We start from the raw sequence: 27,511 nt of genomic DNA, 5'->3' as shown, positions 1-27,511 counted from the left end.
TTTCATTTTAAAACAGAAATCTTAGTGGACAAGGTCACTTAGAATTAAACTACTGTGAAAAGGCAAAACCAAAGGGATCTCATTTAATGGATATTTATGTCTGGTAACTTTGATACATAGTTCAGACTGAGTCCCTTGCTTAAAAGGTAAAATCCAGGCTTTAAAATTTGATTAATGTCAAGCAAAAATAAATTCGGCTTTTGAAAAAATGAGTATCAAAAATAGGAAAAGGCAGTATTTCATGGGAAGGGCGATGAGGAGACTCGCCAGGGCCCCCTGCAGGCAGAGGGCAAGATGCAGTTTCAGTGCCCTTGATCCCACTTAAACTGAGAGGCTGGCGAGGTCAGAGGGGCGAACGCAGGAAGTGGGTTAGGCTGATGGAGGCCTGCAGTGACTACCTTGCTGCACGAGTCCACCCATTCAGAGCCACAGGAGGTATCAGATTTGCCTGCGGCGAGAGGACCAGACCCAGTTTTGAGGGCTCCCTGCCTTGAGCCTCGAAGTCATTCCTCGCACTCACGCCATTATGAGTTCACGTTCAAAAGCAACTGTTCTTCCAAAATTTTTATAGATTCCCCTTGCTGATACCTCAACTATATCTAACTGCTTGGTGTGACTGTGCTTGGAACATTCTAGAGGCCTGAAGAGTCCCTTCCAGTTCTGTGATTTTACGATTCTTTGCATAACATTCAAACAATCCAATGAGAAACACACCATGGTTGACTGACCTCATAAAAAAAAAAGACACATGACTCCAAGTACTTCATCTAAAACCACTTGTGCTGCTGTGGAGACAACCCAGGCAGCGAAAGGGTCCAGGAACGTCATTTCTCTGGAGAGACGGAGCATGGTATTGGTCCTGCCCCACCAAATAAAAGGCACAAGCATGTATGTACGGGGTGCCACTTCCCAGCATTGATCGCGTTAGGCTTGACTTGCCAGAGCTTCTGTGTGTTGAAGCAATAGAGCAGAAAGAAAAATTATATATATATATAAAGTGCAATTCCAGTGGGGTAAAACAAGAACGATGAAAGTTAACCCAGACAGGAGACAAGCCAAGTGCTGGTGCCAGCTTTTGCTCCTAATGAATGAAGCCTCTATTCCATAAAATGCTTGGAAGGCACCCCAACACCAACACATATCGATGAGTTACACAAATGGTGGTGGGAATGTAATACTCCAGGATTCACAGTATTATAAACACACACAGTTGGCATGCTAAGTGCTTCTCACCGAACTAAAGCACCTACACGGATGAGGAGAAATGAAAGAGCAGAGCAACGGGTACCTTGACGCCTCTGTGGTCGCTGGCCGCGACGCTCACCACCAGGAAGTGTGGCCGCTGGTCTCCGCCTCTGAGCGGCTCGTGGGCTGGGGGCACAGCCTCGCTGGGAGGGAGGCGGGTGGACTGAAGGGCGGGCTCACAGACCAGAGCGATCACAGGCTCACATGTGACCCAACGGGGACAATCAGCTTCCCTGGCGTGATCCGAGCTCATCTCGACCCAACTCGGAACCACGTCGGGTCTGCTGGGCACCTGACCCACTGCCTCCCTGACACTGTTTGCCTCTCTGTATTCAGGCCATGCTCAAAGGAAGGGAGAAGACAGCCATTCATTTCTACTACTCATGTCTACCACATCGTTCTTTATTATGTACAACTCCGTAAGTGGCTCTAGGTCCTAGCAGTAAACTACAAAACAGATATTTGAATATTTTAAATTGAATTCCCTTTTTAAAGCTCTCTCACAATCATGCAGAAGAGACTCAGGTGAGTTATAATGGCTTTCACTGATGGCCAGCAAGGGCAGGGTGGAAGGGGCAGCTCAGTGGCCAGTGGTAACTGCTGCTGGATGGCAGTGTGTCTGTGTCCACAGCCTCAGAGTATGGTCACATGGGCTGATCTGCCCTGATTTCCCAGGTCATGGCTGTCCTGCACCATGGCTGCACGGAGCATACCCACTGTCCTGTGCCCCAAAGCTGCAGCAGCAGAACCATCTCGAGGAGGTCTGTCACCAGGAAGCACAGCTGGTCGGTGTTGGGGTGGCGGTGAGGGGGCGGTTATCCAAGTCTGGCTGGGAGTCCTTCTCCCAGTTAGAAAAGTAATGAATGATCGTGAGGGGAGAAACTACGACCACCCTCAATTGTCAAGTCAGCAGAGAACAAGACCCTGCGGAGGTAGGGCTCACATAGGGAAGGGCAAGTCATTGGCCTGTGGATCTGCAAGGCTTTGTGCAACCGTGTGAACCCCAAGGACTCAGGGGTCCCCTGATGCTCCTGACGGGTGAAGGATGAATGAGGTGGTCCGGGTAAAGTGCCGAGAAGGAGGTGGGCACAAAGCACATGCCTGCTGCTCATTTAAATTCTACTTTTACAGGTTGAAAATAAGTAGCCAAATGGGGTCTCTACACACAAGAATATCTCAGTTTATCAAGTTGATTGGATTCCCTTAAAATCAGGGTTCTTCAGGTTCATTTCCTAAAGCCTCCCATCCCCCTCTTTTCTGTACATTCCCAACTGGAACACAGAGCATGAGCTGTAGGCCTGAGTACCTTTTATGTCTCAGATCACACAGTTGGAGTATTAAAGCGTGCAAAGTGTTCTGATAAAATACACGAAGATAAAAATCTTTAAATATCTGGTTTTGAAAGGGGAAGCAAATACAGACAGTGAGGGATAAAGCAGCATACAACCTCACAGCAATGAACATGTTCAAGTTCAGAGGTGATATCACACAGAACCACAGATCTTAAAGACACTATTCTTGAAGGACACAGGGTTTTGTTGTTTCGTTTTGCTTGTTTTTAATATCAAGAGCAAAGGAGAGCTGTGTCAATAAAACTAAAACCCAAAAGGCTCAGAAAGCTCCCACTGAGTTAGAAAGGATCCAGGCACTGAGAGTTCAAGGTCTGAGTTTGATAATCTTCTTCTGTGGCTAAGAGTGGCTTTCTCACAGCAATTTTTTTTTTTCTTTTTTAATGTGGGAAAGAGAAAAACTGAGGCAGAAACATAAGGTCATTTCCACTCTTGTAAGATCTAGACATTACAAATGGATCATCCTTCGGGCAATTTAAGAAATCAGCTGGGAAAACCACAAGGATGGTTTTCCAGATCTCTCAACGGAGGGGGACTCCTACGAAAGTAGACACACTGCAAATAAATTGTGAATATGTTCACTCTGGGGAACAGTGGAGGAAGCTGAGTTGGGGGAAGACACAGACCACGGGATATGTGCCCAAGGGAGAGGATCACGGAAACTACTTCACAATGACCCCAAGTACCCTGAATAGTTATACACTCCTCATTTCTCCGACACACAAAGAAACAGCTAAAACCAAGTGTCAACAAATATAAAACTGAAAACACCCCACACTGAGTTTTCGGTATACTCAAAACAAGGGAGCAGAGCCAGACTGTATAAACCATTTGTTAAAAAAATATCCTCTTTTTATATTGTATGAACAAGTTGAAAGAGTTCCCTCACAAGAGCTCACTGACCGCTCACCGCCACGTGTGCAGGCGATGCGCAAGCTCAGCTCAGCTTTTCGGCTTCTCTCCCACCACTCGCACATCTGCTTTACTGCTCCAGTCGTGATTGGGGTTAGAACAACCGTTTCTTGAGTAAATTCTGTCTTTCTGGCGCCTGGAAGGGGCATCAAGACACGACTGGGGTCATGTCCCACAACTGTAAAAAGAAAAAGATCCCTGATGAACACCTGGAGAAGGCAACAGCAACCCACTTCCGTATTCTTGCCTGGAAAATCCCCCGCACAGAGGAGCCTGGTGGGCTACAGTCCATGGGGTAGTTGCAAAGAGTGGGACACGACTGAGCAACTGAGCGCTGATGAACTACCATTCAACTGGGTTGAGAAGCCATATAACGTGTATAAGGAGTCCTTAAAATTGAATTCAAGTGCATTTTTTAACTTAACAAGGAACTGAGTACTATATGAGCATCATGGATAAATCTATACAGTAGTACTTATCCATCAAAAAGTTCAACATAATCCTCAAAAAAAGGACAAAGGCAGCTGGAAGTTTTAACCCAGCTGATGGAGAATAAAGGCAGATGAGATTTATTCAAGGAAGAAGGGAAGTAACACTATAAGGCAACAAATGGGTAGCCAGATGTGTCCTTTCTGTATCTCATCTCATCTTCCAAACAGTTCTACGAGATGTCTCGATTTCAAAAATAAAGGAAGCGAGATGCCCAGAATTTACTTAGGACTGGTGGCTTCCAAAGAGGGTTATTCTAACCACCTTATCCTGCAGTTGCCTCCACGAAGGAACCAGAAGAGCCCAGGAAGTTGGGCTCAGTGAACCCAGGCGAGCCTCTGCCACTGGGAGCCTCAGAGAATGATGTGGGCATGGCCTCTTTAGTCCTGGGCTTTGGCTCGGGCAGGGAATCCACATGGCCTAGCACAATTCTTAGAGAGGCTCTGGAGGACTGCTTCTGGATTAACTGATCTCACTGGGAAAAGATCTTGTTTATTACTTTTTGCCTTATCCAATGCTCGGCTCAAAATCTTCTGTCCTCACAAAGCCAAGGCCAGCAGCACCATCTTCCTCCCCTGAACTCTCCCAGTAACCCTTGTCCGTTTTACTCTTTTGGCTGCTGAACATGTTAATAATTGTTAATAATAATTACTATGTTAATAACATGTTAATAATAATTAACTGTCTTCTTAAGAGTATGTCCCCAGGAGACTAGTGGCTCCTTTCAGGGGAGGGCCAGGTCTCCTTTTGGCGTGTATAGCCAGTGACTGTACATGGCGTGTAACAGGTTCTCAAAGATGCTCATTGCTCAGGGTAAGCTTTAAGAGAAAGTTTCTGAGCTCACCTCACATAGTCTTGATGCTTCTGTACATTTACTTAGGGCCAAAGATGGAAATGGACTGACTCAGTGGTCATGAGTTTGAGCAAGCCCTGGGAGATGGTGAAGGACAGGGAAGCCTGGTGTGCTGCAGTCCCCTGGGTCCCAAACAGTTGGACACAACTGAGTGACTGAACAAGGACAAAGACAGCAAGCTTCGAAAATACGATGGCGTCCCACCTTAATAACCTTGTCAGTTCCCGAAGTCAGTAACCATCCTCTGGTCGCATCAAAGTGCACGTGCACGATGTTATGTTTACTGTCGTGGAAGGTCGCGGTAGGCGCACGTCTGGAGGGAGCAAAGGAAGTTTCCAGAAGTGAAAGGCAGAGTATATACATGAAGAAGATCTAGAGTGACAGTAAGCTCTAATTTTTAGCCAAATGGCTCAAACGACCTCACGGTTAGAGATGCTCCTCAGAACTACTTTTATTCCCTGGGGATGAAAAGAATGAAAGGATTCTTAGACGGTCCAAAATGGTCAAGAGATGTTGAAGTTTCTTTAGAAACTTTCTGGAGAAATTTGTTGCTCTGACTGAGTCTGTGAGATTCTCCACCCGTGCTGTTAACAAATCTTTAAAATAACCCACTGTGCTTTTGCTAAGTTTGATCTCAGAAGGACTTGCTGATAAAAGTCTACTTTGGTCTATTTCATTTTTAAAAAAGCACATTTGTTAAAATGCCTAAGACACTACCACTTTCATCTAAGGGCTATTTATTTTTTCTCCTCTTTACCCTGGTATAAGTGCAGACTTGGGTTTTTCTGTGGCATTCTAATGCTTTAACAAGTAAAACAATATATAAACAAACACTGCTACTTGCTTTTTATTTTTTCAAGCCTTGCATTTTTTTAGTAAGAAGGCTGCTAACTGCCTAGATGCTCTAGAGGCAATGCAAAATGTACCCATGGGGAAGAGGCAGAAGAACCAGTGGTGTGGGACAGCAACATAGGGGATTAGGCTGCAGTTTTCTAATCATGTTTCAAGTTCCCACTCCTCAGCAGTGGGCTCTCTGAGACAGCTGTTAATTGCTCAATCTGGAGAACAGATCTTCAGTACCCTAAAAATGATGATTGCTTTAAAATATTTAGAACTAAAGAATTAGGTTTAATCTGTAGTCACTTAGACCCTCTGAATCTGTGTCTTTAATGAAGAATTCAACAGGAATATCCCTAAAGTCTCTCGCAGCTCCCTAATTTAATGAGAAGCACTCTTTTATTAATTTCATCACATATGATGAGCAGAAAATAATCAGTGAACATAAGTGCTTACTTATGCAAGGGCATCTTAATTTATATTTGCTGTGATTAAATATGAATAAAAAACATTTCCATTAACATGAGGGTTATCTGCAAAAGAATGTTTTGTTTTATTAACTTGCCAAGAATTTCCTCTAAATGCTGACCTCCTTGAGTGCATCTGAAATATGTTTCTATTTATATGCAGCTTTTAGGACATCCATCTAGTACTTAAAATGATTTTACTACATTATATGGGGGCGGGGGTGGTGGTGGCGGCGGTGAGAATTGGGCAGACAAGTCCCCTATGAGATTCTAATTCACTAAAAGGGACACTTGGTGAAGAACACTCTGTTTACATGGAAGGCAGTTTGCAACAGCTAACATTAAAAAGATAACATGGAGTCTTTCCTGGTAGTCCAGTGGTTAAAAATCTGAGCATCCAATGGGAGAGGTGAGGGTTCGATACTTGGTTGGGAAACTAATAACCCAAGTGCTGTGCAGCATGGCCAAGAAAATTTTTTAAATGTTAAAGAAAGAAAAGAAAAAGGCAACATGGATCTGCACCCCCCATCCCCCACCAAAAAAAAAGCACTGTAATCTCAGGTTCTGGGTTATTGGGCAAGGCCAACCAGCAAGATTCAGCAGCTGGGCAACTGGTGGTACAAGACTCTGAGGAGAAGAGACTTGGCTTTTTCTGGAAAATAAAACCTCTGGGGCCCGTGGGCTTATTCGCTCCTGCAAAGATACCAGCTCCGGCTAACAGTGAAGCTCAGGCTCCTGTATTCCCGGGCAATTCTCCAGTAAATGAGCAGGCAGAGGATTTCCTCCAAGAACATCTATTTTCAATGCACACACCCCTGGGATTAACAACAGCACAGAGATGATTTCTCAGCGCTGCACTCTCTCCTCCTGCCTCACAAGAGGATACCACCTCCTGATGGAAAGGAGGGCTTTGCCCACCTGCCACGGTCCATATTGGAAACCACCAGAAACCAGGGTGCCATTATTCATGGCTGCGGGGCTCGGTGCAGCGTTCGGGTTGCCCTCGTCCCTTAACCTCGACAATTCCGCAGGCTGCTGTGACTTACTCCTCATCTGTGATGGCCTCGTGGCAGCTGTCACACACCCTCACTTCAAACTCGAAGCCCATCAGCGGGATCGGGGAGCGCTTGGAGCTGCACTTGCCGCAGACCGCCTTCCCGCACTTGCGGCAGTGGTGCTGGAGGGAAGAGAAAACGTGCTCAACTGCGCCTGTGCGCCTCCGCTGCGCCAGGTACGCCCAGGTGTGACCCACAGCCTCCAGGTGCGGATGCTCAACGGGAGGGCCCCAGCCCACTGGAAGCGCGTGCCAGAGGCTCTTCTTCTTGGATTCTGTTTACTCAGAATGAGGACTGTTTAGGAAGTAAATCTGATTGTGCCACGGCCCCAAGCGCCCCTTTCCCCAGTCTTGGTTCTTTCCAGTTATCATCAATGTGAACCTCCCCCAGTTGGGTTATCTTAATGGTGTCGGGTGTGCGGAGGGTTTACGGAGGAAGTGCCACCTCCAGAGATCACGCTGTTCGGCGAAGAAGAACTGGGATGAAACCAGGCTCAATTCACTGTCTACATGTTGGCCGTGCTCAAGCTGGGTGGACTGGCATTTGATTTCCTCGGGGGGCAGACCAAACCCAACCATAGAATCAGGCTGAAAATGCTGTCTTATAAGTAGATCTAAATAACTAAAACTAAGATGGAAGGAACGAAAGTGAAATTAAAGAGAAATAAGTATCACTTACATAATTTCATGGTTTGGTACCATTTGAGCTAAGCTCGGCCCCTCTAATTTTAAGGTATATTTCACTAGATGCCACTAGAATTCTAAAATCATATCACTTAACTACTGGGAACAAGTCACTACAGAAACTAAATCCAGTAGGAATGAGCTTCAGTAGAGAAAGGGAATAAATTCAGCAGAAAGTGACTCCAAGAGAATAACTTACCCCCATCACAGCTCCCACCCAGGGGTGTTATTTCTTCCAAGATCACAAGGTAAAGTTATTTCTAGGTGATAACGTTTTGATGAAGCAAGCATATCACCCACCTGTCTCAGGCCGATTTTCTTACTGTCCCACATTTGCTTGAAGTTCCAGAAAAAAGGCTGATCGCACTTCTGGCAGGAATCACTGTCCAACCATTCAGGGGTCTTGCCAAACAAAGCACACAACAGATGACAGTGAGAAGCAGTGAGGATCGAGGAAGCATCGACACTGCTGAAACTTACGCAGTCAGGATGTGTCTCTAAGAAACACATGTGATTTCTCAATCATTTAAAAAATATTTACTGAATGCCTCGTGACGTGTCAGGTCCTGGGGATGTAGTGGGGAAGAAAAAGAATTTAACATCATGGAGCTTGTAATTTATCAGGGAAGATGAAACATGATAATCATATTAATAGTAGTTAATTTCCCTGGTGGCTCAGACTGTAAAGCGTCTGCCTACAATGCGGGAGATCCGGGTTCAATCCCTGGGTTGGGAAGATCTCCTGGAGAAGAAAATGGCAACCCACTCCAGTACTCTTGCCTGGAAAATCCCATGGATGGAGAAGCCTGGTAGGCTACAGTCCATGGGGTTGCAAAGAGTTGGACACGACTGAGTGACTTCACTTTCACTTTCATTATGTGAAACAGTAGAAGGATCAAAGGTCAGAGACAGAGAAGCACAGAGTGCTATGAGAACAGGATGATCTAGGCTGGGGTTCAGGACTTGTCTCTGACAAATGATAATAAGCTGAGATCTGGGGATGGATGACAGGAGGCCAGGCACACGGGGCTGAAAGAGGGCAGGGCTGAGAGAAGGGCAGGATGGCTGGAGCGCAGTGTAGGGGTGAGGAGAGAAGGGCTGGGGGTGGGAGAGGGTGTAAAGGGCTGAGGCTGGAGGGGTTGGATGTAGAGGCCACACCACAGACAGCTATGTTGGTTTAGGACTTTATCTCACAGTCTCTGATCATATGCAATTATCTCATACTCTGATCATACACAATTATATTCTCTCTGTGTACAATTATATACATCTGCTTATTACACTGGCATGCAGCTACATGTGCTGGGGGGACAGGACCCGACCACAGTGGGAACTCAAAAAGCACTAGCCCACTGTCATGTCGGAGTCAGCAAGGTTAGTCCATTTCCCTACCTTTATTTTTTATTTTAAAAAGAATCCTTATATTCTTTTGTAAAAATTTACTTTATTTATTTTTGGGTGCACTGGGTCTTCATTGCTTTGCACAGGCTTTCTCTAGTTGCAGCGAGCAGGGGCCACTCTCTTGTTGCTGAGCATAGACTCTAGGGCTTCAGTAGTTGTTAACTCACCAGCCCTGCTGCTGCTAAGTCACTTCAGTCGTGTCCAACTCTGTGCGACCCCACAGACGGCAGCCCACCAAGCCCCTGTCCCTGGGATTCTCCAGGAAAGAACACTGGAGTGGGTTGCCATTTCCTTCTCCAATGCATGAAAGTGAAAAGTGAAAGTGAAGTCGCTCAGTGGTGTCCGACTCTTAGTGACCCCATGGACTGCAGCCTTCCAGGCTCCTCCATCCATGGGATTTTCCAGGCAAGAGTACTGGAGAGGGGTGCCATTGCCTTCTCCACACCAGCCCTAGAGCGCAGACTCAATAGTTGTGGTGCACAGGCTTAGTCGCCCCATGGCACGTGAAATCTTCCAGGACCAGGAACTGAACCTGGGGAAGTTCTCCCCTAGCTTTAAGCAGAAACAAACCTAAAGCTATATATTTTCTCAGGAGGAAAAAAAAGAAAGCAAAAAGGTGACACTTTAAGAAAGTTTATTTATTTTATTAAAACTGAGGAAAAGGGACTTCCCTGGTGGTCCAGTAGTTAAGACTACGAGCTTCCAATGCAGTGGGCCTGAGTCATATCCCTGATAGGGAAGTAAGATCCCACAAGGTGTACGGCATGACCGAAAAAATTAAAAATGCAGAGTGCAATGACAAGGATACAGAAAGAATGATAATACATTAAAAAAAAAAAAAAAACCTGAGGGAAAGAAGTAAGTTTCAACTTGCTTGGTAATTTTCATGCCCTAATTCATGTAAAGACAGATCAATAAAATAATACAAAGTTTCTTAGCTTAAGACAACAGTTTACCCCTAAAAGACTTATCTATATTGTGATTTTTCAGAACAGTTATGATGTAGGAAAATAAGGAAGATTTACAACACACACACACACACCCATATTTTACAAGGAAGCATGCAGGTTTAGGATGTGTATAAAATATGTTAGTGGGTGTCTAAGAGGAGGGAGCTGAGAGTAGGGCTCTGAAAAGGGGGGAAAAATCAGCATGTGTAATATGATTCTCTTTTTCGTCAAAAAAAGAAAAATCTAACATGTGTATCTGCAGAGAAAAATGTAAGAAGGGATGTTTGCCAGTATGTGAAGAGTGATATTTCTGGGTGGTGATATCATGGATGGGCTTCCCCAGTGGCCAAGCCGTAAAGAATCCACTAGATTCTTCAGTCCCTGGGTGGGGAAGATTCCCTGGAGAAGGAAATGGCAACCCACTCCAGTGTTCTTGCCCAGGAAATCCCATGGACAGAGGAGCCCGGGCAGGTTACAGTCCATGGGGTTGCAATAGCATGGGATATGACTTAGCGACTCAGCAGCAACCCTGAGTAACTGATATTCTCTTTGTTAACGAGCACTGTAATTTTTCTACAAAGAACGTGTATTATATATACTTAAAAAAATAATAAAATTGTAAAAAAATCAGATTTTGTTAAATGTATAAACACACGTTTAACCTACATCAAGATGTCAAACAGATCTGTGTTCAGCCACTCAAGGCCTTCTCCCACCTGCCCGCCCTCAGGGCTGCCACCCCATCTGCTCTGCGTCCATTGCTCTGCATGTGACCACTCCTGTTTCGTCTTGGTCAGAGTGCTCTCTCTCTCTCTCGCCACAACCCTTCGCTGGAAGGTGAGCTGATGGTGACAAGCCCCAGCTCTGATGCTCTATCAACTGTGGTTGATTTATTTATACCATCGAATCGTTTTCGGAAGCTTTCCCCTCCACGTCTTTTCTTCCAGAAAGGCTACCAGCCCTTCGGGTCAGGGACAGCTTCATTACATCTCAGGCTTCCCGAGCTGGGCGCCACACGGCACCTGCCACAGGTAGGCAGCCCCACGGACACACCTGGGAGGCTGCACGCTTATCATATATGACACTCGCGAAAGATGGATGCGACCATCACCACCGCTCAGTTAGAGCTTTAAATCACTCGAGAAGATTTACAATAGTCAACAAGTACCAAGTGCCCGTATATCTGCATGTCAAAAGGCATCACTGGAGCAAGATGGCTCCAAGGACTGCCCACCGACCGACCGCCTGGTCTCCTTCTCTGGAGAGTGCACTGGTATCCTCCTTGGACTTCTGTCTACCGAGGGCAGAGGCTGTGTGCACACAGGGAAACGAGCCCAGCGGCTCCCCTCCCCGGGTCTGGTCAGTCAGGCCTGGGAAGAAGCCTGGGCACACCGGGCGTGACTGTCCCTCACCCAAAGCAGGCCGCCATGCACCTGGCCGGCACACACTGTCTTTATGCCAATAGGGCCAGATTGTATTTTCAAAAGCAATAATCCACTATTCCTCACTTCCTGACTGAAAGGATCATTTTAATTAGTTACTAATAGAACTCCTGTGGATTTACAGTTTGAGCAAATCAAACTTTAATCTTCTTAAGCATTTAATTACTGGCATTTGAAAGGCACAGCATTGTGGGTAACGGCAATGACTCTCTTGAAATGAGACTGGGGTGAGGCTGTGGAAAGAAGTTGGGAAATGGCCTTTGTTTAATTTTTAAAGTGTTGCTCTTCTAATTCTTGTATCCTTTGAGGACACAGATTAGAATACACATGGTCAAAGGGAAAATTTACCCAGCATTAATCTAGGGAAATGAGAAAATGGTTAACTTCAAAGTACTTGTCAAAGGGGACGTTCAGTAAACAAACCAGCTGTTATGATGCTGAACGATGAAAAAGCAAATTCATCGAAAAAAGAATGTTATGGTTAAATTGGCAAAATTTATGTTCTGTAAATTTTATCTCAATAAAAAATTGTGTAAATAGTAAATGAAAAAAAGAAAAAAGAATGTTACGACAAAACTTAAATAAATGCTTAAAAATGACAAATTTTTATAAATAAAAAATATTTATATCTGGAGAACTGTTTAGAATATGACTCATAAAAACAAAAAATTATCTCTAATATTTCTATTAATACCAAACTAGGATTCTTCATCAAATACCACTTCTCACACACCAGCCGCCATTTCCCCCAATAACATAAAGGGCCAAGTTGTCTGCTTTCATAGTGCACTTTAAGCCGAACGGCTGTAATTACCTGAAAATAAATCTTTCTTCTCCTCTGAACTTGTAAATCATGCAACAGATTTGAAGTCTAAACAGCTTAGTCTCAGCCTCCTTACGAATCTCCACTGTATGAGTATTATGTGCAACTTTGTGAGGGGCTTATAAAAGGAAGCTCCTTTCATACTAGAATTGTATTTTATTTTACTATTATTGTTTTTCTGATTTTCTGACATAACATGTCTTATTTTCATGGTTTTCTCAAAGAAAAAAGTGGGCTTCCCTGGTGGTTCAGTGGTAAAGAATCTGCCTGCCCATGCAGGAGACAGGGGTTCGATCCCTGGTCTAGGAACATCCCACATGCGGCAGAGCAACTAAGCCCCTGTGTGCACCACAACCGCTGAGCCTGTGCTCTAGAGCCCGAGTCCCGCAACTACCAAAGCCTGAGTGCCCTATAGCCCACGCTCCACAAGAGAAGCCGCTGCAATGAGAAGCCCGCGCACAATAAGTAGAGAGTAGCCCCAGCTAGACGCAACTAGAGAAAAGCTTACACAGCAACGAAGACCCAGCACAACCGGAAAAAAAAAAGAAAGAAAGTGAGCAGGAGGGGAGGCTGAGGCATTCCTCAGCGGAGTCGGAGGTGCAGAGCCCAGCCTGGTGGCCATGGAAGGGTGGCTCGAGCCTTCTGTGAACCTACCTCCTGCCTCTCCACGTCCATGTTCCAGACCACGATCCCACCATCACCACCACAGGAGATGAGCTGCCGCGTGTGCTGGGCATAGGACAGGGCCTGGACTTTGTCACTGCCGAAGAAGCAAGAAGAGTCAGTGACGGTTCCGAGGGCAGGGAGAGCCCTGAGGGCAGGAAGCCTGGCGGTGAGTCTCGTGCAGGCTCACCCCTGAGTGGCACCCAAGAGCAGACCTTGGAGACCGGAATGGAATGGTCCACATGCTAACGTTGGGAGAGTACTTGAGATTTGCAACATTTAAAATTAGTCAAAATGCTCCTTTAATAATTAGCGATGTTGAACATCTTTTCATGTGCCTGTTGGCCATCTGTAGGTCTTCTCTGGAGAAATGCCTACTTAGGTCTTCTGCCATTTTTTGGATTGGGTTGTTTGTTTTCTGATGTTGCATTGTCTGAGGTGTTTGTATATTTGGGAAATGAAGCCTCTGTTGATTGCATCTTTTGCAAATATTTTCTCCCGTTCCATAGGTTGTGCTTCCGTTTTATTGATGGTTTCCTTTACTGTGCAAAAGCTTGTAAATTTGATTAGGTCCATTTGCTTATTTTGCTTTCATTTCTTTGGCCTTGGGACACTGACTAAGAAAATATTGCTGTGATTTATGTTCAAAGGGGCAAGTGGAGAAGGGATAAATTATGATTATGGGGTTAGCAGATACACACCACTACATATAAAATAAACAACAAGGATTTACTGTATAGCACATGGTATATATATATATACTTCTCTCGGAGAAGGCAATGGCACCCCACTCCAGTACTCTTGCCTGGAAAATCCCATGGATGGAGGAGCCTGGAAGGCTGCAGTCCATGGGGTTGCTGAGGGTCAGACACGACTGAGCGACTTCCCTTTCACTTTTCACTTTCATGCATTGGAGAAGGAAATGGCAACCCACTCCAGTGTTCTTGCCTGGAGAATCCCAGGGACGGGGGAGCCTGGTGGGCTGCCATCTATGGGGTCGCACAGAGTCGGACACGACTGAAGTGACTTAGCAGCAGCAGCAGCAATGGTTCAGTGGTAAAGAACCTGCTGGCCAACGCAGGAGATGCTGCTTTGATCCCTGGGTTGGGAAGATCCCTGGAGAAGGAAACGGCAACCCTCTCCAGTATTCCTGCCAAGGAAATCTTGTGGGCAGAGGAGCCTGGTGGGCTACAGTCCATGGGGTTGCAAAAGAGTGGAACACAACTTATCGACTAAACAACAACAAATATACGTATATGTATAACTGGATCACTTTGCTGTATATCTAAAACTAACACAACATGATAAATCAACCATAGTTCGAGTTTTTAAAATGCTCATGTGAGATGCTAAGGCCCCAAGAAGAGGTGGTCTCTGTCAATTACCAACACTTAAGGAAAAAAGCTGTTGAACTACTTATAATCGTACTGGTTCCTTAATTATCAATTAAATAAAATCTGTGCCATCTGTTCATGTTATATTTGTAAGGTCATCGGGCACCTGATGGAGCCAGGTAACTGTGCTGCCTAAGACTCGAGGCGCCAGCACGGCTCCCGGGGTGAATCCACAGCAGCAACAGACTTGAGTTCACTGAGTGTCTCTCTCTAGTTCTCATGCCCTCTTCCCTCAGTTTGTGTCTTATTTTTCTTTCTGGTTCGTACATGGCTGACAAATTTTTCCCTCTTGGTGGGGAATCCAGTTTAAGGGTCTGACAATTTAGTGACCACCACCAAAAGATGACAGAGATCTACTCCACTTTGGGAGATAAAGAATGGGGAGTCTGGCTTCTTGGCGGTTTTTGTTTGAATATTCTTCTGTTTTGAGCTCAAATTAATTGAGAATTCTGTGCTCACTGGGAAGGAGAATAACTCTGTGAAATGTGGATTGGTGATTTTGTGTGTGTGTGTGTTTGTGTTTTCTTTTGACTTGTGCCTCCAGTTGTAGGACTGAAGCTGTTAAGCTCTGTGTGCCTGTGTCTGAAATTCAGGGGGTGTTTACCTCTTGTGTATGGAACACTTTCCTATTTCTGAAGGTGCCAATAAATTAGATTATGGTACCTGTTAAATTATAAGCACTTGCTTATAAAGATAAACAAATGTTTATATAAATTGAATATTTCTGAACTTCACAGAAAATAAGGAAATTAAATCCCTAAAGCTTTAAATTTACTAGGCTTAAAAATAAAAATTATTTTACAGAAAATACTATCTAACTCAGTGATATTTTAAGACTCCCAAGTTCACAAAACTAACTCTTTGGCAAATGACTAGTGTGATGAGTTTCAAAACACAGCCATGTCTTTTTCTGGCTTTGTTAATGTTAAATATAATGCAAATGTACATTTTGCTTTACTTGGGTTGATTTCTTCTAAATTTATATAGGATAAGTGGTCAAATAAGCTAATATTATGCCTATATAATATTTAAGATTATGAAAAATAAGCATGTTCAATTAAATAATTTTTCTCATAAACTTTAGATAACAGTTATGTTTTAAGCATACCAACTTAAAGATAATTCCCAAGATCTTGGGTAATTTACAATGGAATCACAGTAAGTTGAGCTAACTGGTAAATCACCAGACACCTACAATGGATAATTTCTTTCTTTTTAAAAAAAAATTAATCTATTTATTTTTGGCTGCATCGGGCCTTAGGACATTCAGAATCTTTCCTTGCAACATTAAGGCTTCTTTCTAGTTGTGGCTTGAAGGCTCAGTAAACCCTTGGCATGTGGGATCTTAGTTCCCCAACCAGGGATTGAACTCGTGTCCACTGCTTTAGAAGGTGGATTCTTAACCACTGAACCACCAGGGAAGTCTTGATCATTTCTAAACAAGTTACTGAAATTTCAACTGTACAGCATAATATTTAAGATTATATATGTTTGCTTATTTTTATGTGCTACACAGAGACTGTAACTTAGGCACGTGTCTGCTCAGTCACGTCCAACTCTTTTTGACCCCATGGACTGTTGCCCTGCCAGGCTTCTCTGTCCATGGAATTTTCCAGGCAAGAATACTGGAGCAGGTTGCCATTTCCTACTTCCCAACCCAGGGATTGAACCCCCATCTCCTGCGTCTTTTGCATTGGCAGGGGGATTCTTTACCACTGTGCCGCCTGGGAAGCCCAACATAACGCAGATGAGTCATGTCAAATGAACATGTTCCTTTGTTTTACCATTTTAGAGGGATGTAAAAGTGACGTACATTGCAGGAGAAGCTGACGTCACGTTTCATGAGCTGTGCTAAGATGCTCCCTATGATGGAAAGTTCTCAATTATCCATATCCTCTGTCCTCCCAGTCTTCTCTACAAAATAAGTTAGTTACTTTGGTTAATTACTAGAATTAAAATGGGTGACTGAGATGATGCCAGGTGCAATGATGAGAAGGAAATACAACTGTGTCTGTGTTGTAGTTTTGGGGAGGGGAAAAAACGAGAGAGTAGTTTTAAAGCAGTGGTTCTCAAACTTTTTAGTCTCAGGACCCCTTTACATTCTCAAGTCTTATTTGAGGACACCAAAGAGCTTTAGTTTAAGTGAGTGGTAACTATTAATATAAGTGGCCTGATGGTAACTATCAATATAACTGGCCACCTGATGTGAAGAGTTGACTCATTGGAAAAGACCCTGATGCTGGGAAAGATTGAGGGCAGAAGGAGAAGGGGATGACAGAGGATGAGATGGGTGGATGGCATCACTGGTTCAGTGGACATGAGCTTGGGCAAACTCTGGGAGCTGGTGAGGGACAGGGAGCCTGGCGTGCTGCAGTCTGTGGAGTCTCAAAGAGTTGGACACGGCTAGGCAACTGAACAACAACTATCAATATACTTGAAATCAATCTGAGAAAATTTTAAACTACTGATCAATCTGAAAACAGCAATGATGAATCCATTCCCTTTTAACCAAATAACATATGTTTTGGGAAAAATGTATTTTCCAAAACAAAATATTTTGAAGGCAAAATGGCATTGTTTAATATCTATGCAAGTCTTTCTAATGTCTGGCTTAGCAGGAGAGAGCCAGACACTCATCTCTTTCTGTGGGCATTATGATGTCACTCATGTAGCCTCTGGAAAACTCCATTTTATACTTTTGAGAGAGCTTGAATGAAAAAGGCAATTTTAAAGTAAAATATAAATTTGTTCCAGAATATCAAAGAGAAAAATAAAGGACAAAACATGGAAAGTGAATTTTGCTTGCTTTGATTTATAATACTTGGGAGTCTAAAAAAAAAAAAAAAAAAAGCTGCAAAATACATTAAAATCTTGGTATAATTCCCTTGGGTTTGATGGCTTGCTTCCTTAGTTTGCTGATTAATGCCTTGGACTACAATGCAAAAGGATATTCCTTACCTTCTATAGAATCTGCCTAGCTAGCAGAGATTTTGTCTCACCAAAATCCTTTTCACAGCTTTATGCTGATTTGAAAAGTTCTTGATTATTTAAGGAATGAAAAGAAGAACAAGGGCCCTCTTTTTAAAAAGAGCTACATTCTTTAAGACTGTACTGTTTTCTGTATTTATTTCCCAAGTCTTCTTGTTACTCTGATTATATAGATAGCCAAGTATTGTTTTTTTTAGGCACCTGTGCTCCTGTCTTAAGTATCTAAAGATAAGTATCCTTTGACAATAATTTTGGTTTTGCCTTCCCAGGTTGAGCCCTATATTTTGGGGGGAAAAAATTGTTTAAGATACTTTTTACACCTAAAACTATCTTTGAGATTTCCAAGCAGGGTTCTGGAAAATTACAGATCTGTTTCCTTTGCCTCATAAAAATAGAGATGGTATTAAAAAAAAAAATCAATTTGTTTACTGTGTTACTATTCTAAGAGTTGCATAGGAAGAGCTGTCAGATCAGAGAAGATGCTTAGTCTTCCCTAGGTTAAGTCAGTATGGCTAAAAGATTATTAATATATTTCTGAGATTGTATATTACATGCCAAGACCCTAGAGCTTTATCAATGCTTCCACTGTCCATAATATGCTTTTACCTTCAGGGAAAACACTGATCAATTGCTCAGGAAATAGTTATGTAGGGAGTATCAGTAGAGAATTTCACTCTTCTCAATTCTGATATTATCACAGTAAAAAAATATCCATTAAGTTTCTATAATCTACAGGTAAATTTGTATTATTTTGATGCTTGCCTGAAGGCTTTGTCACAAGCTACAGGCCAGAAGGGACAATCTCAGAATTTTGAGGAAAACAATTCTATGCACCAGGTACTTTTAAATACTGGCATTTTAAAGATTCTTTAGGCAAAGAATACTAGACTGACATAACTTAGTCTGTAAACTGGGATAGTGGACTGAGTCAGGATTTCCTTGGATTTCAGGACTTTTTTTAGTCTGGAAGTAGATGGCTTTACAAATGCCCTGGGATATGGATTGAGTCAGGATTTCCTTGGATTTCAGGACTCTTTTTAGTCTGGATGTAAATGGATTTACAAATGCAGACTGCTAAACCAACACCCAGCAGAACAAGAATTAACAACACAGGACCAAATGAACTGAAGAGGGAAATTTTACTGGCGTTATTTGTCTAGAATACTGTTGCTGTTGTTTTAACATTCTACTTTTTTGATCTATGAGGATGCCTTTTCTCTTACTTAACCTAGAAGATCAGCCCTGGGTGTTCTTTGGAAGGAATGATGCTAAAGCTGAAACTCCAGTACTTTGGCCACCTCATGAGAAGAGTTGACTCATTAGAAAAGACTCTGATGCTGGGAGGGATTGGGGGCAGGAGGAAAAGGGGACGACAGAGGATGAGATGGCTGGATGGCATCACTGACTTGATGGACGTGAGTCTGAGTGAACTCCGGGAGATGGTGATGGACAGGGAGGCCTGGCGTGCTGCAATTCATGGGGTTGCAAAGAGTCGGACACAACTGAGCGACTGAACTGAACTGAACTGAACCTACAGTTTAGTAAAGTCTGCTTTGGTAAGCTAAATCTAAACATTTAAGAATAATATCCAATTCTCAGAAACCCCCCAGAATTCAGAAACTGTTACTTTGTCACCTTGATTTTCATGGCAATATTTTACAGGTTTAATTAGAATCTATCCACAGGATATCACTGGGCAACCAAGCCCTTACCTACAGTTATGAGTAGCCTCTTTAGCAACTAAGGGGGCCAATGCCTTGGGAAGTGGTCCTGCTTCCCGAAAGGAAAACTGGTCCTGTACCTGGTTTGCAGGGTCCTGGCATTACAGGTGTTAAGAAAGCTACCAGGCCAAGAAACTAGCAAATGTTGAAAACCTCAAAGAATTCAACCAAAGTTATAAGTATTATAGGTGAACACTGATGATTTTCTTGGGCTTGTTTTCCTGCTGCTGCTGCTAAGTCGCTTCAGTCGTGTCTGATTCTGTGCGACCCCATAGACGGCAGCCCACCTAGCCGTGGAATAGCAGATAACAGAGGCTCTGAAAAGCCCAATCCAAGATTTCTTATAAAAACTTTTGTAAATTTCATGGTCTTAATAGTTGCTTAATACCATACATCTCCATATTTGCAAAGCCAACTAAGATGGCCTATAGGTTAATTAATACTCTTACTGCACCAATGCAAATGATGAGGTCAAACTTTGTGAGGCCAGCAGTTTTTCTATGACCAGGAATAATCTTATTATTATGATTACAGGTGAGAAGAGGGGAGGATCTCTCAGATCAAAAACTTGGAAATGGGTAAAAAGAGATTGCTGGGTATCTTTTTCAATGGAATATCAAGTGTAATCTGACACATCCTTCTGTGTTTTCTGCCTCTGTGGGAGTCAGAGTTATTATCTTTAATTGTGCTATTTTATAACTCTGTAAACTGTAGGAAATTGACAGTATTGCAAATGAATCTTATCCAGTGAAGATGCAATGAATCCCCATGCCCGGCTCCTCCCATGGAAGAAGTCAGTTGTGAAAATACAAATGCATTTCAGCACTCTCCATTGCCTCTTCATGTTTCTACTCTTTGAATTTCCCTTTGAACTGGCTGTAATATCTTACTAGTTCCTTTACTAATTAATGACTAATATAAAATCTTTCACTAAAAAACAAAGTCAATTTTCTATCTCTCCTGGTTGTGATTAATGCTTCATACATTTCAGGGGATGGACTGATGCCATTGTGACATTCAGGGGCAAGAAGGAAAATCCATCTAGTTGAACAGACTCATAACCACCCAGTGATCTGAACTACAATTCATTTGTTAAGGCACCTTGATACATATCAATGATCTTGCAAAACCAAATAAGCTACAGAAGGAACTGCTTTGCCACTCATAGCTGGCAGCAACATTCAGCAAGAGATACATAATTTATGGGACTCCAGTCCTGTTAATATTCCCACACAGAAGAACACAATGATGAATGCGGGATCCCAAGCCTTGTAATAAAGCTGCTCCGGGGCTTCTTGATTTAAGGATTCAAAATACAACCACCTTGCAATTAAAAACAAGATGAGGAAACATTCCCAGGTTTACAGATCCAGGGTGATAAAAGAGTGAAGGATACCTTCCTCTTGCACTCATGTTTCATCTGGCATCATGTAGCATTGATACTAGAAAGCATCTTAAAACTGGTTATTATTTAATCAATGAGCATTCCGTGGGCTGCACTGCAAATGCTCTTATGAGTGTATAAAGACCCCACTTTGTTAAAATAAAAGAATTACAAGATAATGACAGCAGAGCATTAAACCAAGGGTGGGGCCATTTTAAGCATGAGGCCTTGTGCGACTGCAGAGGTCACATGCCCTGAAGCTGGTCCTGAGTCTAATGCTTCTTAAGAGAAAAGGGTAGCGAAGCCTTCATATTCTCTATAGGAGCAGATTTTCAGACACAGGCTAACATCTACCTAAATGTCAGCTTAGGTCCTCCTCCATCCCCGAAGAGTAGGGGGTGGTGCTTAACTGTATACCAAAGAAATGAAACTGTCCAAAGTATGGAAAGTCTCAGCCCACTTGGTGAAATCTAATCAGCTATGCACCTACTTCCAGAAATCTCAGGCTCTTAGATTTGAAACTCCCACCTTCATGAATTTTCCAAACCTCCAAGGACCAGAGGGGTGGCTTCCCTGGTGGCTCAGTCAGTAAACAACCTGCTTGCCAATGCAGGACTCTCAGGTTCGGGATCCCTGGGTTGGGAAGATCCCATGGAGAAAAGAATGGCCACCCACTCCAGCATTCTTGCCTGGAGAATCCCATGCACAGAGGAGCCTGGAGGGCTACATACAGTCCACGGGGTCGCAAAGAGTCAGACACGACTGACTAAATCACCTAAAGCACAACTGCCACCAAGGAGCAGGGGAGGTCGGGGAGCAAGTCACACTGAGAGGCCTCCAGGTACCTGAAAACACTGTCCTGAGTTCCTGCCGTTCTGTCTGATCCTAAGAACTCTGAGAACCTATTCATCTCCTGAGATCCAGATCAGGAGGCTACCTACTTCCTAGTGCAAAGGCAAGCTGTCCACCTTTCCCTTGTTTTCATACATCCAGGGCAGCTCAAGAGAGGCAGGGTCTGTTTTTCTTAGTCACCTCTGGGTCCTAAGAGCCCAATACAAAGTCTCGTCTGTAGACAGAGCTAAGTGAACATCGGCTGAACATATCAGGCAAAGAAGGAGTAGGCGCACGTGGCAATATTTCCACTGGAAATGCAACAATTGGGGGGTTTCCCTCATAGCTTAGTTGGTAAAGAATGTAGGAGACCTGGGTTTGATTCCTGGGTCGGAAAGATCCCGTGGAGAAGGAAATGGCAATCCACTCCAGCATTCTTGCCTGGAGAATCCCATGGACAGAGGAACCTGGCAGGCTACAGTCCATGGGGTCGTAAGAGTCGGACAAGACTTAGCGACTACACCACCACCACCACAATCAGAGAGAAACAGTCATCTTATCTGGAGGCTTGATTTATGGATTATTATCATTTTTCTTAATGAGAATGATGTTAACAAGTGTCACTAATATCCCCTTAATCTTGTGCTGATTATTTTACATGCATTATATTATTTACGGTTTTTGACAACCTTTGAGGGCTTTTCGTTCATATTACACTTATGTTAGAGATGAGGAAACTGAGGGTCAGAGAGATGAGGTGCCTTGTCCAAGCCTACAGAGCCTGCAGCTGAAGAGCTGCCTCACACACAGCCTGGCCTGACTCTGAGGTAGTTCTCAGTCACCACCCTATACAGAGGAGAGAACTCTACCCTCTGTGAGAACTTTTTTTTTTCCTATGAGAACACTAGTTGCTAATACTTTGATCTATTATGTGTTTAGCTAAATAGTTAATAGAAAAAACATCTCTTTCCATCGGCCCTAATAACTCTCCACAGTGACAGTAAGAAGCGCTTCTAAATCTCAGATGGGCATGGAGAGAAAGCTTTCATACGTATTCATCCTTGATCTCCTCCTCCAAACCCAGAAGAAGCTGAAGGCGAGAATGTTACTTCCTTTCGTGACTTCAATACAAGAGAAAAGCACAAATCCTCCCAGTGCACATTTATTGATGAATTGCCTATTGCTTTACCAAAAGAGTTTGAGAAGGCTGATAACAAAAGTCTTCCTCGTGGTAAGAGCAGGAAAAGAGAAACCCTGAGCTGGGATTGTGGAAAGAGGATGCAAAGACACAGGCCGTGTGTGACAGAGCCTCAGGCAGTCTGTGTATCCCAGTCTTGGTGGGGAAATCCACCACAAGGGACCACGCAGACCTTTGCCTCTGCTTCATTTTTAATTTTATTTTATTATCCCTGGTGACTCAGCTGGTAAAAGGACCTGCCTGCTAATGCAGGAGACATAAGAGACGCAGGCTCGATCCCTGGCTTGGGATGATCCCCTGGAGAAGGAAATGGCCCACTCCAGTATTCTTGCCTGGAGACTCCCGAGGACAGAGGAGCCTGGCGGGATACAGTCCATGGGGTCACAAAGAGTCGGACATGACTGAGCACACATACACATTTTTAAAAAGCTGCTTAACACACGATCTAGCCCCTAGTGTTGGCCCACTGTTATGAAGGAACTTCATTAAATTTATTTCTTGGCCTCAAAGCATGTGGGATCTTAGTTCCCTGACCACAGACTGAACCCAGGCCCCTTGCATTGGAAGCATGGAGTCCTAATCATTGGACCACCAGGCAAGTTCCTTATATGTGCTTCAAATCAAGTTACCACTAAATTAAATTGCTAGCAAGTCTCAGAGACCTAAGAAAACATTATTTGAAAGAAAAAATGTGATCATAAACCTGGTCATGAAATGATAGATACTATAGAAGAATATAAAAAGTCCAAGTCTCCTGATCAGATTTGATAAAGTGGGCCTGGGACAATAAATGTCCAGGTTTATGCTTCGATCATATCCATCTAACTGGTAACTGATTCTCAAAAAAATGTAACTGGTCCCTGAAAGTGGAAAACTTTGTCTCTGCCTTCTTTCCACAGAGCTTGCCCATGATTCATGTTTCACTTGCTCCAGGAAGTACAAGTACCACAATGCTTCAAATGCAGATAATACTGTGCTAGAGAAATATACTTTCTTAGCTTTTTTCCCTTGGACTTGGAGACATTTTCACTGTCATCAATCACTTACCTGTGCTAAAGCTCTCTCTGCTTTGATGGGATTTTTTTAAACATCAAATCAAACTGACTACATAAATGTCACGTTTCCCCACCGAAGGATGGTGTGAAAGCTCAGAACCTGGGATGGAAGCCATAGGGAGCTGTCCCTCCACACCACAGCTAGACATCTCTAGAAGAGGGGAAGGGAGTCTCCCCACCACAAGGGGCAGGGGGCCTCAGGTTCCGTCTGCTCTCCCCGGTGCCCGAACTCAAGGATTTGGTCCACGAATGGGAACTCGGGCCGCCAACAGTCACCCTGAGGGAAGGCAGGGAAATGAGGAATTGTAGGCGAGCAAGGAGCAGCCTCAGACCTAAGCAGAAAGTCTTTGCCTTCTGGAGTAGAATGGTGACAGAAAACACCGTGGGGCGTGGTGGGGACTGTGTGTTATTCAATGTCCACTTCCCCCTGCCAGGGCCTAGCACAGACTACAAAGAAGGTTCCAGAAGCTTTCTCCACTGCACTGATCTGGGAGTCCTAAGCTACCAGCTTTGGGGTCTTTGAGGATGGAAGTTCTATTTGTGCATGTGTGCTAAGTCACCTCAGTCGTGTCTGACTCTTTGTGACCCCATGGACTGTAGCCCGCCAGGCTCCTCTGTCCGTGGGATTCTCCAGGCAAGAATACTGGAGTGGGTTGCCATGCCCTTCTCCAGGGGATCTTCCCAACCCAGGGACCAAATCTATGTCTCATGTCTCCTGCACTGGCAGGCGGGTTCTTTACCACTAGCACCACCTGGGAAGCCCACAGCTCAATATTCTCATTAAAAAAAAAAAAGGTATCTGACCTCCCTCTTTCCCAGGGTTACTATAAGATTAAACTGAGGTGTCTGTGTGTTTTGAAAACTCCTTGACAAAATATTAGGTGCTGCTGCTGAGTCGCTTCAGTCGTATCTGACTCTGTGCGACCCCATAGACGGCAGCCCACCAGGCTCCCCCGTCCCTGGGATTCTCCAGGCAAGAACACTGGAGTGGGCTGCCATTTCCTTCTTGAATTAGGTGCTACTCAAATACAAGAATCACTGAACGTGAATCCAGTGGTCAATTTTCAGGGCAAAGGAACGGATGCTGTGAACGTGGGCCTTGTCCTTCCAGCCGCACGTCCTGGGCCCTTCTCTGTGAGCCCCATGCTCCTCCTGTCTGTGGCTCCAGTGCTCCCCTCCCCCAGCTCAGGTGTCAGACCTGCTCTCACAGAGTGAACTCAGTGACACTGAGGAAGCGCATCTCGCCTGCTTCGGCGACAACAGGGTAACCCCTTTGAGGCGACCGGTGACAAGGAGCCCCTCACACACTCCACCTTATTACTAAATTTAAATTAAATAAACACCAGGTCAAGGCCTTCCTATTCCTGTTCAAGGCACTTCTGCCTGGCAGCTCTGGATCTCACCAGCCTGCCCGCCCCACCAAGGTGTGATATCCTATCAGGGTGGACTCCAGGATGGACGTCAGGGTGGACTCCAAGGATAGTCTGCTTCATTTTCTCAACGTCCAAGCCAGTATGTCTTAGAAACTAGAAGACCTATTCGTTTAGGTTTCATTATTCTGGGACTGAGAGACTCTATCTCCACTTGATAGCCTTTTCCTTTCTTACCCAACTGGAAGGTTTCCCAGCACGTGTTGCCTGAGGACACGCCGCACCCAGAGATGCTGGCGGTGAGAACTGACCCTCGCCCTGCCAGCACTCTTTATGAACCACTGCGTAAAAATAAAGCTAATTATGAGCTAATCTGAATGAGTCCAACAAGCATTACTGATCTTCATTCTAAGCCTGTATTTTATTTCTCTGAAGGAGCCCAAGTTGCAGGAATTACTCGGCAGATTAAATAATAACCGTGTGTTATGAAACAAGCCTTCCCAGGTGGCACAGAGGTAAAGGACCTGCCTGACAATGCAGGAGACGCAGGAGACTTGGGTTCAATCCCTCGGTGGGGAAGACGCCCTCGAGAAGGGAATGGCATGCCCCTTCTCCAGTATTCTTCCGTGGGGTCTCCGAGTCCACCGCGACTAAACCCATTGTGAGGCAGGGCTGTATCTGGCTTTTCTTTTTCTTCACTTACATGGATGACATCAGTTCCTTCTACGTGACCTCTATATGTGTCCCTTTGTCATGGAGAGAAACAGAAGGGAACAGTTCCTTTAAGGACCTGATACTGAGGTCCCAGTGGCTCCACAAGCCAGGTGTAGCCCCAGACAACTGATCTGTTCTCTCATGTGGGAGAGAAGGGCTTAATAGCTATGTCTCTAAAACTGAACTCTAACGCAAAAAATAATGGTCCGTGCATAGGCCCTCCAAAATTGAATTGTGTCTGTGTGTGCTCGTTCGTGTCTGACTCTTTGTGATCCCATGCACTGGAGCCTGCCAGGCTCCTCGGTCCATGGGATTCTCCAGGCAGGAATACTGGAGTGGGTTGCCATTTCCTACTCCAGGGGATCTTCCAGGCTTAGGTAGTCAAACCTGCGCCCCTGGCATTGGTAGGCGGATTCTTTACCACTGAACGATGTGGGAAGCCCCAAAGTGAATTAGCTCATATTTAATAACTCCAAACTATAAATTTAACTACTTAGGAGAAGTTTGTTTGCTTTTAAAAGTTTTTTTTTTTCCCCCTGGGGACCATTTTTAAAGTCCTTACTGAATTTATTACAATACTGCTTCTGTTTTTATGCTTTGGCTTTTTGGCCATGAGGCATGTAGTATCTCATCCCTTCAACCAGGAATAGAACCTGTAGCCCTGGTGTTGGAAGGTGACGTCTTAACCACTGGACTGCCAGGGAAATCCCAGGGAGAAGTTTTTAAAACTAGTGTTTCCAGACAGATCTGTAAGCAGAGCTAATGCCACTTAAAACCAGCCAGCTCAGGGAAGTTGATATTAGAGTCATCTTTAATATGTCTGGAAACTTTAAAAGTTAAAAACAATTCGGATTAGCTTTGGAGTTCTAAAGCAGATAGAAGATTCTTTCCAGCCACAGGATCAGGCTTGGCCTCCAGGCACTGTGGGCGGCACAAGCAGGATGACTCAGTGAGGCCCAAGGGTCCCCAAGAGAGTTGCCCAGGGAGCCTGTGACGACACGGCGCCCTCAGCTCCAGACCAGTGAGGACCTCAGAGGACGGGGCCAAGGCATCTACTTCGCAGTTTCCTCAGTGATTCCTTGAGCAGGCGAAGTGTGAGAACTGCTCCCAGGAACAGCACTAAGCTTTTCTCTGCCGTTCCCCTCGGCCTCCTGAAATCCACCCCTTAAGGAAGAACAGTCTGATATGAATTAAGGCGAGTTCTCAGGAACTGTCCGGGGAAGGACAGAATGTACTAGGTGAGGATATGATCGCTCCTTTTCTCCTTCAGCTGCCAGTAATCTTGCAGCCACATTTGAACTCAATTACAGAAATTCTGTAGGACTTCGAGGCTTGTGTTTTGAAGCTCTTTTTTTGCCCTTCCTCTCAAACATTTACTCTTATGGTCTTCTCCCTGGTCCTCCTTTTTGCCTTTTACTTCTTTACTGGCATTATTTTATTTTATGGCTTTTTGGTAAGCACTCTCAAATCATCTGTGAACTAAAATAGTGTATAAATAAATAAACATATTTCCGTACAGATATAAATCAAAGTGGCCATTTGCGTCCCTGCCATGTTACTCCCACGCTCAGCTCTGGGCACGGAGACTGGCTTGCATGCCTCCGTTCTAGCTTTCAGCCTGGAGTCCTCTCCCAGAGTTCTTTGTAAAAACACCAGCAGGGAATCCCCTGGCGGTGGTTCAGTGGTT

The 27,511-nt window shown here is 44.3% G+C and overlaps 1 protein-coding gene across 2 annotated transcripts in view; it reads right to left on the bottom strand.

Moving 5' to 3' along the window:
- Nucleotides 1-1,612: 1,612 nt before the first annotated feature.
- WDFY2 (WD repeat and FYVE domain containing 2) overlaps nucleotides 1,613-27,511 on the bottom strand; it is a 187,137-nt gene continuing 161,238 nt past the window's right edge. For both annotated transcript variants that reach the window (XM_027557317.1, XM_027557316.1), the window contains exons 8-12: nucleotides 13,161-13,266; nucleotides 8,191-8,292; nucleotides 7,199-7,329; nucleotides 5,053-5,161; nucleotides 1,613-3,684 (exon numbers count right to left, since the gene is read on the bottom strand). In XM_027557317.1, the coding sequence (XP_027413118.1) occupies nucleotides 3,655-3,684; nucleotides 5,053-5,161; nucleotides 7,199-7,329; nucleotides 8,191-8,292; nucleotides 13,161-13,266 (478 nt within the window). In that variant the 3' untranslated portion in view covers nucleotides 1,613-3,654. The remainder of the gene's footprint in view (nucleotides 3,685-5,052; nucleotides 5,162-7,198; nucleotides 7,330-8,190; nucleotides 8,293-13,160; nucleotides 13,267-27,511) is intronic.

Source organism: Bos indicus x Bos taurus, chromosome 12, assembly GCF_003369695.1.
Source record: "Bos indicus x Bos taurus breed Angus x Brahman F1 hybrid chromosome 12, Bos_hybrid_MaternalHap_v2.0, whole genome shotgun sequence".
NCBI classification, from domain to species: domain Eukaryota; kingdom Metazoa; phylum Chordata; class Mammalia; order Artiodactyla; family Bovidae; genus Bos; species Bos indicus x Bos taurus.
The sequence above is the reverse complement of the archived record's forward strand: the minus strand, read 5'-3'. Positions and strand labels throughout refer to the sequence as shown.